The sequence below is a fragment of the Bos taurus genome, chromosome 9 (assembly GCF_002263795.3).
Source record: "Bos taurus isolate L1 Dominette 01449 registration number 42190680 breed Hereford chromosome 9, ARS-UCD2.0, whole genome shotgun sequence".
NCBI classification, from domain to species: Eukaryota; Metazoa; Chordata; class Mammalia; order Artiodactyla; family Bovidae; genus Bos; species Bos taurus.
Window position 1 is genome coordinate 102,763,344 of NC_037336.1, and position 12,256 is coordinate 102,775,599.

Sequence of the window (12,256 nt, forward strand, 5' to 3'; positions counted from 1 at the left end):
GCCCACCCCAGACCCGCACCGACTTGTTAACGTTTTCCGGGAAGGCTTCCTGACTCCCGCGGCTCCCTCAGGTACCCTGGAGGGCAGGTTCTCAGGCACCCTCGGGGACTGTCAGCGTCCCCACGAGCCGGGTGGCCTGGGGCTGCCCGTGCCTCCCCGCCAGGGGCGTTTATGAAGAGCCTGGAGGGAGGCCCTGCGGGGGATGCTCAGGGGATGCTCGCGAGCTGTCCACCTGGGCCGGGGTCTGGCGCGCACCTGGCAGGTGGTCCTTTCTGGGGTCCCCGGAGCGCCTGCTCCCTGACTTGAAGTAACTCGCAGCCACCCTGTCCGCCTGCTCGACGTCAGGGCCCCCAGTTCCTGTCGGCTCTGAGGGGCCAGAACGGAGCTCTTACTTTACTGTTTGAACACGTAGGGAGGCAACCTTTTGCAGCATCATGAGCAAGGCTGGGGACGTGCTGGTCCTTGAGTGATGCGTCTGTCTAGAGTCCTGAGGTTCCCTCTGCGGCTTTGCTCTCTCTGGGGTAGGGATGGGTGCCTGTGCCCCCTGCCCCCACTTTGGTGCCGATGCTGGCGTTTCCCCTCCTCCGACCCCTCCCTGCCTGGTCCTGGGGCGGTGCGTCCCCTGCACAGGACGTGTTGCCGAGACTGGCTTGACAGACAGAGCCCGGGGTGTCGTGTGTGTCCTTATGGACTGTGAAGAAGATGTTAAGTTGTTGCAAGGTCAATAAAGGTCCATCCTGGACATTGCAACGTGATGGCCGGACACCCCATGTGTCCCAGGGCCCAGGAAGCCTGCTGTGTGAGCGAGCGGGAACCCGAGGCAAGCCCGCCTCAGAGGCTCAAACCAGCTGGTCTCTCTCCTCCCCTCCTCCCAGGTACGAGCAGCCGAAATGCGACAACACGGCCAGGGCTCATCCGGTCAGAACGCGGGACCTGTACAAGAGCCGCCAGCTCCAAGGTGAGTGGGCCGGGCCGGGCCGGGCTCCTCGGCCGCCGCTCTGCACTTTCCTGCAGGTTTGCGGGGGAAGGGGCTCAAGCGAGTTTGGTTGTGAAGAATGATCTCAAATTAAGAGAGGCGGTGAGTTTAACCCTGTAATTATTACAAATAGCATTCACTGAAATGTGTTATGGCTGTTCTCTTTCATCAAAAAGCCCGTGAGTGTCCACGAGACACCAAGAAGGGTGACGTCAACCGTTGACTTGAAGCCCCGCCTGGACGGGGGTCTTCCAGGTGTTGACTTGAAGTCCCGCCTGGACGGGGGTCTTCCAGGTGTTGACTTGAAGCCCCGCCTGGACGGGGGTCTTCCAGGTGTTGACTTGAAGTCCCGCCTGGACGGGGGTCTTCCAGGTGTTGACTTGAAGTCCCGCCTGGACGGGGGTCTTCCAGGTGTTGACTTGAAGTCCCGCCTGGACGGGGGTCTTCCAGGTGTTGACTTGAAGTCCCGCCTGGACGGGGCTCTTCCAGGTGTTGACTTGAAGTCCCGCCTGGACGGGGCTCTTCCAGGTGTTGACTTGAAGTCCCGCCTGGACGGGGCTCTTCCAGGTGTTGAGGTGCACTTGAACTTGGCTGAGGGGCACAGCCTCCCGGCTGGGTTGCCACCGTGCAGCTCGTCTGATGAGATCGTGGGGTGAGAGACCCAACCCCTGCGTCGGGGGTGGGTTCAGTGGCATCGGTAGGATGCTGTGAAGGTCGTTGCCGTTTTGTTTCATTTCCATTTTCTTTTTCCCCTTAAATGCCTCCCGATGGTGTCTGTTTCGTCAAAGCCTCAGAGACCATGAAAATCTCTTCCCCGGCACCCTTCCTTTAGGGTGCGTGCTGGATCTCGGTCTTACACGGGGCCTGGAGAGCTTGCTGTTTAGACAAATTCTGTGGTCGCCGTCGCCTGATGTGTACTTTCATTGAATCCATAAAGAGAGTTTTAGATTCTGAAAGTTGGAGATGTTTCTCTGCCCGTGAGCAGAGGCAGAGAAGACGGGAGGGTCATCCGACCACCTCCGTACCCTGCCAACGATGCCTGGAGCAAAGGCACTGGACACAGAGGAGGCGGGGAGGGCGGGACCCGGTCCGGTTTGTGTCAGAACCACCGCGCCCCGCCCGGTGCTGACCCTGAGCCGCTGGTCTCAGGTTTTCATCACTTCCCTCCTCACCATCCTTCCAGGGCAGGTGGAGGGCCTCTGACGTCACGGCTCTGTGTGAGTGCTCACCGGCTCGCCAGGGTGCACGTTCAAGAGTCAGGGTGCTTTCTGGATCTTGGGGCAGGGTTGGCGGGCGATGGTGAGAAAGAGCAGGAAGAGAGACCCTGAAGGTGCAAACACCCCTGAAGGAGATTCCTAGAGTGACGCCTGTGTGTGCGTGTCTCGGCCTCAGGAGGAGCGCCCAGGGTGTCCTCAGGCCCCCTCCCTGGCCTGAAATCTGGTTCAGCGCCAGTGGATGGCACGCTTTCTTAACAGGGAAGAGTGGGTTTAGCAGACTCATCACGCGACTGTCCGCCCTTTCGCCCGTCTTGACCACACCACTGAAACTTCAGGCCATCTGCTCTTTGTCTCTGAGGCGCTCACTTTTCTTTTTGATAATCTGAAACTGCCTTACCTCTATCTCAAGCTGTGTGTGCTTTTTGCCTGTATAATGTCAATGCCATTAATGAATGTGCGGTCAAGCTCTGGTCTTCATTAGTTAGAGACCCAGACCTTCCTTAGTTCATATGACAGACAGGCAGGCGTGCCCCTCGCGGCTCCTCCTGGGGGCTGTGCCTGGGGACTCCTGGGCTGGACTCCGGGCTGAAAGGCTGGAGCGGTCGGTCATTCATCCTCTGGGGACCACTGACCCTCAATACTGAGAAACACTATGTGACGTCACTGCGGGCTCGTGTGGGGTCAGGCGGGCCACCTAGAGAAAGGTCACCCAGCCCTTCAGGGAGAGCTGCAGGAGGGCGCTCTCAGAGCTGTGGAGGCCTCACCCGCCCGCCGGAAGGAGCGGGGCGGGCGGGCTGCCCCCACAAAGGTGCCCCCCAGTCCTGCCCTGAAGCCCGAGTCCCGGGCACGCAAGCCTTTTACGCAAACCCTGAAAAGGTCAGCTTATTTTGCAATCGTGGATGTTTGGGAGTGCACCATTCATGACCACTTAATCATTTTGCTTTTTTGAAGATAATTATCCTTATTAGGGAAAAACAAGTAGGTCTTAAAATAACTCCTGGATGGAGGCTGTTCTTGTCAAGAGGGGAAGACGGTATCCAAAATAATACAGCACCATGGTGGGCAGGCAGACACTTCTCAGTCCAATGCTGATGCGTTTTCTTCTTAAAAGGCATGGATTTCATTTTAGGCAGCTTTATTAAGTTTCAGCCAGTAAGGGCCACTCACTTTCCCAGCCAGGCTGACAGTGTCCTCACGCACAGCTCACTTGTTCGGCGGTTTGCCGACTGCCAAGTGTTCATCCACATGCTGTGTGGGAGACAGCGTGGACGTCCAGGCTCACAGTAACTGTGGGAAGGTGGGCACTTAATCTTGGGGGCCGTGCTTGGCCCTGTGGAGGCACCATGGTCCAGCCTGAGCGGTCAGTTCCTGGGAACGGGGCTGTGGTTTCCACTCTCGGAGGTTATTCTCTGACCCTGTAATGTGCCTCACACGACTGACGGTCGTACCCGAGAGGAGTCAAAACCTCACACCAGAGAGACTTCCCACAAAGGCGCTGGGCACACCTTTCTCTGCGGGTCTGTCCTGCCTGGTTTCCACTGGCGTCTCTTCATCTCGGTGGCATTTGGAATCATCTGTCTGCCCGACTCCTGGCCGACCCGTGCCCCTCAGCCTCTCCCACTCCTCAGGGCTCTGCCGACCACCTGCTCACAGCCGCGGGGCGTCTCTGGGCGCAGGATGCTGCCCATCCGCCCTCCTGTGGGCCTGGCCGTCTGTGTAGGATGTAGCTCCCCAGGGAGACCGGTGCCCTCTGATGCCCTCCCCGTGTGTTCCCACGACGTCCGGGCACCTGGTGCTGCTTGCCCGCGTCGAGTTGCAGGCTCCACCCAGTGCCCCACGTGGTCCTCCTGAGATGGGGCCGGAACCCCAGGATGCACCCCCCCCAGCACAGCACCCTGGGCACCCGGAAAAGAGATTGCAAATTACGCCTGCTAAGTGGGTTTCTTTTCCTTTGTTGTTTAATCGCTGAGTCCTGTCTGACTCTTTGCAGCCGTGTGGACTATAACCTACCAGACTCCTCTGCCCTTGGGGTTCCCCAGTCAGGAATACAGACCTGGGCTGCTGTTTCCTCCTCCAGGGCATCTTGCTGATCAAACCCACGTCTCCTGCATTGGCAGGTGGATTCTATACCTCTCAGCCACCTGGGAAGCCCCTTTCTTTTCTTATTCTGAGCCTTTTGACTCTTCTGTATTGAGCGACTCTGAAAGGCTTCGACATACCCAGTGGTCTTGCTGACTTTGAGGCACAGAGCGTGTCTTCAGTGAGTGGGATTGCTAGCGTGGAGGGGTTGACCTCACAGATGGAGCTCGTTGTTCTGGTTCGACCTCAGGCTCTCTGCCCAGGAGAACTCACCTGCCCTCTCTCCTTGGCAGAGACACACCGCCACATGTGGCAGCTAAAGGCCACTGGATGCCACTCACACGCCCATTGCAGACACATAGGCAGAGGCCTCAGTGGGCAGACAGGTGCCTGCTTTGGGCTCCTGGAAAGCTCTCAGCCTCAGACCTGGGTCCCCCATCCTCAGACCTGGGTTCTCCATCTGTATTGAGGAACCAGACCCTGGAGGGAGTTGGTGGGAAAGGTAGATGAAGGAAGTTTTAAATATTAAATATTAATTAAGTTAATATTAAGTATTAAAATAAGTTAATTTGTGCTTTAGAGCTTATGACTTCCTCTAACTGGTGCTGATCAGACCGTTTGTGTCTTTTATACTTAAACACATTTTTTTTTTGGCTTATTGTCTCTCTGAGACAATTTTAACAGGCTCCTCAGGCTTCCACTCTCCTCTGGCTTTTTGCTTCATTGAATCTCTTCTGATGCATAGACACCGGTTTTCTTAGTTCTCATTATGGTGCAAGCAATCAAGTATTTACAGGCAATCGACAAGGAAGAGCTCAAGGATGGAGGGCAGGTAGAGAGAGCTCTGAGGGCAGGTGAATCCACGGGGAGGACCTCACTCCCTGCGCCCCTCCCTTTCCTCCATCCATTCAGGGCGGCTCTGCTGGCCCAGAGGACGCTGAGTAACAAGGGTCTTAGGTGTCCTGGTGCCTGAAAGCAGCCTCCTCATGTTTCTGCTTCATCCCCCAAACCAGAGCCATCAGTTGCACCCCCTCAGCGCTGGCACCTGGCTCAGCCCAGTGGAGACCACGGCCCCTCCTAACCTCAAAGGCTGTCTGAGGATGAGGGAGGCCACCACACAGAACCTGTGGAAGCCAGTGGCCACAGAAGCTCTTTCCTCAGGGCCTCAGCGATCGCAGGCACAGCACAGCTTCACTTCTATTGCTGTTGTTCACTTGCTCAGTCGTGTCCGACTCTTTGCAACCCCATGGACTGCAGCACGCCAGGCCTCCCTGTCCACCACCAACTCCCACAGCTTGCTCAAACTCAGGTCCACAGAGTTGGTGATGCCATCCAGCCATCTCATCCTCTGTCGTCCCCGTCTCCTCCTGCCCTCATTCTTTCCCAGCATCGGGGTCTTTTCCAATGAGTCAGTTCTTCGCTTCAGGTGGCCAAAGTATTGGAGCTTCAGCTTCAGCATCAGTCTTTCCAATGAATATTCAGGGTTGATTTCCTTTGGGATTAACTGCTTTGATTAGAAACCCTCAAAGCACCACCAGAATTCCTCAAGCAATATTTTAGCAGCTTCTAAACGTTTTCAAAATTAATTTTTATTTCCTGAGGCAGAATAAAATGACCCTTACATCAGCCCAGCACACTTTCCCAGAGGAAACTCATCCTGACTGGCACCTGTGCTGAGCATGCCCGGCTCTCAGGGAGCGGGGCTCACTCTCCCCCAGGCCGACTGGGCCTTTGGGGCTCTTCCGCAGACAACAGGTGGTGCCAGTGTTCCACCCCCTGCAAATGCAAACTACGAGCGCCGACTCCACAGCCCGGCTCTGCTCTAGCTGCGTCGGGACGGAGCACTCTGTCTGAGGGCCTGCGGGTGCCCGAGGTTGGCTTTCCCTGGGGCCGTCTGCTCCTGGGCCCACCTCCCAGAGGCTCCCTGGCATCTGCCTCCCTGGGCTGGGCCAGGACGAAGCTGCACGGAGGTGAGGGCAGGTATGCCGTTTGCAGGAGAGGACTTTAAACAACGTTTTTGCTCTTAGGAGCTGTTTGATGACTTTACAGCTAAGTGTCGTTGCTGGTTCACTCTGTCCAAGCGGGCGTCGAGTTTTGGACGTGGACAGGGCTGTTCTGAGCAGCCTGGCACAGGGACTGAGCTCCACCAGTTTATGTTTTGACTGGTTGATGGTTGAAGAGTTGACCGGTTGAGGTTGATGACTAAATATGAAATTTAAAACATTAACTTTGTAGCTGAATAAGGTGACTAATCCTTTAGAAGAAAATTGCTTTTTGTAGAAAGCGTGACAAAGAAATGGACCATTAAGTCCAGTTTTATTGAGGAAAGGATGTTGCAAATACAAACTCCCGTGAAAGCACGCAAGTCATCTCCATCCTAACGATTCATGACACAGGAATCCCAAGATGCGGGGTACCAGGGGCTCCATCTCAGATGTGACATGCATCACTCACGAGGAACTGGGCAAAACCTGATCAGACATGAGGGATTGAGTGTGAAACGAATGCTCTACTTACTGTTTCCTAAAATAAAGAGTAGATCAGATGCTGGATGGGCAGAAGGCACCCAAAAGGCGAGAAATGGGGAACAATCGTTGTGCACCATTTGGCAGAGTCTTAGTGAGATTTTTATTAGAATATTTAGCTCCACTGATATTTTTCTCCATTTTTTTTAAGAGAATGAGGAGAAATTGGAGGAGGCTTGGAGGAAATTGCGGTGATTACTCATCCACAATAGAACCAGAACAAATAAAGACAAGATGAGGAAGCAAAGGCGTGTTTTTAACATGCGGAGGAAAGAACAATAAAGGCCACTGCAAATGTTAAGTGGCTTACAAGACGGGCACTTTTTCCACTTATTAAGCCTTTGGCAGCAAATGGAGAAAAGTGAGTGTAGAGGTTACTTCTTGATTCTACTGAATAAACCCTGAGGAGCATCTTTCGTTAACCTTCGGGTTGTACCCGCCCTGGGGTCGGGAGTGAGAGGTCTGACCTGGTGAAAATCTTCAGTGTTTGGTAAAAGTGTGGCTGGAAAGGGGCAGGCAAGTGGAGAGACTTTTTTTCTTTGCACCGTCCTTCAAGTGGCATCTCTGACTCACTCACTAAGGCCTCCACGCTCGTCCTGTGCCCACCGCTGGTGGGCGGTCCACTCTTCTTGGAATTCTCTCAGCTGTTGTCAGGCACGCGGACCCTGTCGGGCCAGGTCTCCAGGCAGGCGCTAAGCAGCTTTCTGAGCCCTGTCCACACCAGGAGCAGGAGCCTCCTGGGGCTCCCTGGCTGGCCAGGTGTCCCCCAGATCGTGCAGGCTGTTGTCACCAGATCAGGTCCCCGGGAGGAGGCCCCACTGGCTTTAGGCCACCCACACATCCCAGTTCCCTACCATGAAATGCACATCTCAACCCTAGAGAATCATCCGCCCCAAACCGGGTGTGTGCGTCTAAAAGTCCACGAAGGATGTGGGAGAAGCCGGTCTCCACCCTGTCGTCGCTGGAAGCAGCCTGTGAGCTGCCAGGGGCGGTGTGTCCAGAGACAAGAGGGCCTGGGGTCCCTGTACAGCTAATCCACTCACTTACCTCTTAACCAAGAAAGTGGGCAGGTTCCGCTACTCAGCTTGTTCTCCGAGTATCTGTGAAAGCGTGTTCTTGGCTGTGGGCTGAGCGGCTGCACCTGGTTCCATGTGCTGTCTCCATCAGGGGCATCTTCCTGAGCTTTGTGCAGGGGCTCCCGCTGTGGGTCTCGCTCTGGGCCTGCCTGGAGCTGGGCCTGGTGGTTACTAAGGTGCTTCTTGCATCGCACCTGCTTCCGGGCTTGGGGAGCCGCGTGGACATCCAGAGAACAGGGTCGTCGTCGGGGCAGGGTGTCAGCAAATGAGGCCTTGGGGCTGGGGAAAGTGAAAGTGAAAGTGGCTCAGTCGTGTCCGTCTCTGCGACCCCGTGGACTATCCAGTCCGTGGAACTCTCCAGGCCAGAATCCTGGAGTGGGTAGCCTTTCCCTTCTCCAGGGGATCTTCCCAACCCAGGGATCAAACCCAGGTCTCTCGCATTGCAGGCCGATTCTTTACCAGCTGAGCCTCCAGGGCAAAGGTGAGGAAAGATGTGGAAATGGGCAAGTGACGAGGCACTTGAGGCTCCAGCTGTGGTAGGTGAGGGGCACTCGGGTAAATGCGTGTCTCGAGCACAGGGGCGTCGTGCGTGATGTGAGAAACACGGAAGATGCAGTTACGACAGCCAGACAGGCACGGTAAAGGAGGGTTAGCGAGGTGAAGGTAACTCACCAACGTCAGAGAAAAGGCAGGCTAGCTTGTTTTAAAGGCTTGAGTTGTCATCTGACTCAAAAGACGGAAGGGAGGAAAGCTTAGCGGGAGGATCATGGCAAACACCCCTCTCTGGCGTTACACACTCGGAGATATTTTAGAAGAAATCTCACTGTGTTTCTTTCATTGTTTCCTTTATACATGTTTTTAAAGTCTACATAGCCAATTTAAGAAGCATCTTTAAGATGGCAGGGAGGACTAATGCCTCTTATGTTAGCTCAGTAACGCCTTGGCCCCGTCAGTTCGGGAGTCATGACTATGCTGAAGAGAGAGGGAGAGGAGTTCAGATCTGTATTAATTGCGAAAAAGCATCTGCCAGACAAATTAATAATGTTAGTCATGTTTCACAGACAGTTTAAATAACTCAAGAGGACAAACTGTTCTCAAACACCATTAAATATGTTAAATTTATGGCTAAACAATTATCCTATGAAAAATAATTCCTGTCTCTTTATTACAACATGTTGTCTCAAATAACCATTTTACAAACCTCCCAAGTACAGTATATACTTGAAAGAATAATAAAATTGACTTTAATTGGCCTGAACTCCCTTTTATTGGGTTGGCCAAAAAGTTCATTTCATTTTTTTCCCACAACATCTTATGGAAAAACCTGAACGAACTCTTTGATCAACTCAGCGTTAATTTACGTCGTCCCCATAGACCCCGCCACAGCCAGATCAACGCACTCCCAGAATTCAGAGTCGCTTAAACCGCGCTTTAGGAGGGGACGGAGCAGGTGTCCCACGGCTCTGGCCTAGAAGGTCCCTCCTGCCTGGGGTCCCGCCGGGTCTCCATAGCGAGTGGCTCTTCACGCCATCTCCATGCTGGGGAGCTCTTAGCCAGAGCTGCACCTGTCTTTCGACCTTTCCAGCGGCTCTGTGCGCTTCTCTGTAAACACGCTGTTCTGCTGGTCTTTTCTCAGCCCACCCCACACTCCCTGATTTGATTCTCAGCCCACCCCACACTCCCTGATTTGATCCTGATCTTAGACGGGCCATGGGGTCCCGAGTGGCTGGTGTCGGCCTTCAGTCTGTGGACCCGCAGCCTGGCTGGCACACGGCCCCAGAGAAAGCAGTCCTGGGCCTTCCTCTCTGCCAGACAAGCGGTTCAGGCCTCCTCTCACGCGCCTCCGTGGCCAGCGCTCCAGCCTGCTTTGGAACCTCTCTGCTCATCCCATTAGCACCCTGTTCTCCCATTCCTAAGAGCCCAACACGGCAACTGCACTGCAGCTTCTCTGCTTTAGCTTCCTCTCATAACACTGAACTCCTTTACAAACTCAAGCCTATGGAGCCGCTGGTGGAGGCCAGACACCCTGGGGGACTCAGCTCCTCAGGACCCAGTGGCAATACTCCGGAGGGAAAACTGCAGTTTTACGACCCCAGGATGGATGCTATTAAGCAAGAAAGCAATGCTGTAGCAATTAGAAAGACCAACGGAATGGAGACTCGTGCATGACAGAAGTTTCCCTTTATATCTGAAAACACCACTCTATAAGCCCTCTTCCGGATTCTGTGCCAGGGTCAGGAGTATCACGCCTGTGCCCTAGTTATTGCCATCTGGGTTAGGACTCGCTTGGCAGAGTGTGGTGGTCCCAGCACCACGCAACCACAACGCCGTGGAGTGAGAGTGAAAAGCAACCCCCCTGCGGAAGTCGTGAGGGGAGCGGGGACTGGAGACAGGCCAAATCCAACGACCCGCGCTGGGTCCTGGCCAGACACGGTTCTTCCTCTAGGAATAGAGACCAGACTGAGAGAATGGCCTAGCCATGGTAGAAATCGAGCTCTATCCTTCCTGATAACTTCATTCCCTGAGAATTTAATTGCCCCACCAGAGACCACAGCGCTCAAGTACGTAAGCTGTACATCAGCTGGCGTGGACACTCCCCAGTGACCAATGATGGTGGAAAACGTCCCGAAACCTGGTTTATAATGAATACCAGCAGGACACAGAAACTTCTAGAATGTTTTCCCCAGGAAGATTTAATTTTTTCTTAGCTCTCTTCTGATTTGTTGAATCAAGAGCAACTTTTTTCAGAAAAATCAAGGATTTCTCCCTCTGACCAAAAAGGATAAAAGGCCTGCTCTTTGGTTGTTGGTTAACTTTAAGAAATCCCTGAGACAGATTCTTCAAGTGTGATTTACAGCAGAAGAGGCTTTGAATTTTGAGTTCTCGTCCTACTTATCCATCTTTTCTCTGTGCTTTTGCTTATTAAATCAGCTAACGTATCAATTAACATATTTAAAATGTATAATGACCTCACTTCAGGAGAATCTGAGACAACCCCCTCTGTTAAAAATCACACGTCTCAGAATCTGATGATTGATACAGAATAGTATCATTCCTTAAATCCAGAAAGTGTTAGATTTCTGATTTTTAAAACCTCCTGAGAAACATGCATCGTCTGTCACGAAACAGCCGTTTTGGGAGCACCCTTTGACAGGCTCTAAAAAGTGAAGTCAAAGTTTTGTTTAGCATTTTACCCTTTTAAATAATCCCCACTTGCTACCTTGCAGAGGGTAAATTTGTTTATTCAAATGCAACAGAATAAGAATTTTGTTTTTAGAATTTATCTAGTGGAGAAGAAGTCTTGAAGAAAAGAAAGGAACAATATGAGGAACCAGAAAGACAGGTAGCCATGCGCAGCCCCGTTCCTGGGAGCACCCCCTTTTCCCAGTCAGACCGCGCCATCTGCTGAACTTACTCTTTCCTGTTGGGTGAACCGACTCCTCTTGCACACCCCACTCTCTCAGAAAGCCCAGCCCTACAGTCCGCTTCTGCATCATGTCCAGTTGACCTCTTGCCACTGAACTCGGTGGAGATGAGGTCGCCCTGTGTCTGGCGAGCTGCTGCAGTGCCTGTCTCCCACGCCTTTCCCCTGAGCGAGGCTGATGCCGTGTCAGCAGCTCTGCCGGGGGTCTCCCCTACCAGGAAGGTCGGGTGCAGAGCGCTGCGTGGGAGCAGCGGGCCGGTTCTGTGCCCTGGTGGAGGAAGGCTGTCGGCTGTGAAAGGCCATCTCTCTAAGGCCCACGGCACGCCTCCCTCAAGTCTGACAAAGCAGGACCTGCTCGGCGTGGGCCTGAGATTCCCGCTAGCCCCCTTAGCAGATGCCCGAAGCGTAGTCCTTTCTGGAAGCCCCCCTCTAGGGAGAAGGTTTGGATTCTAGTGCTTCTATCCGATGGCGACTCGGCTCTTATCAGTGACTGTGGGTGAAATGATCTCTTTAACTGTCTGCTGGCTCTTGCATCCGGGGCTTGTCTATATACGTTCTTTGAATATATGAAACCAAAGAAGCTAGTAGAGACGCGTGTGGTGCACAGAGGTCCCTGAGCAGCAAAAGGAGACGGTGGGACGGAGGCTCGGCAAGATGCGACCACGTGCCACTGAGGAGTGTGGGCTAGGTCCTGCAGAAGGTTCGCCCGATGTGGGGAGTTCATTTCTTATTTAAAAACGCACAGGCAGGCTTGTGAATGACAGGTCCAAGGTGCCCCAGACAAACCAGCAGCAGCTCCAAGAAGCGCAGTGGCGTTCGTACTGGGGAGAGCCGATTGCAAACCTACAAGGCATCCGTCTCAAAGGTCGACGCAGAGCTTCACTGAACCTTCACTTCAGCCCCGAATAAAGGTGCTTTTCTTTGGTCTTTATAGACGACCTGTTGATGTTAAACAAACT

General features: G+C 53.7%; 1 protein-coding gene across 3 annotated transcripts in view; it reads left to right on the forward strand.

Moving 5' to 3' along the window:
- Positions 1–12,256, forward strand: part of SMOC2 (SPARC related modular calcium binding 2) — a 157,827-nt gene that overhangs the window by 118,149 nt on the left and 27,422 nt on the right. For all 3 annotated transcript variants that reach the window (NM_001098134.1, XM_024996839.2, XM_024996838.2), the window contains 1 exon segment: positions 876–958. In NM_001098134.1, coding sequence (NP_001091603.1) covers positions 876–958 — 83 coding nt within the window.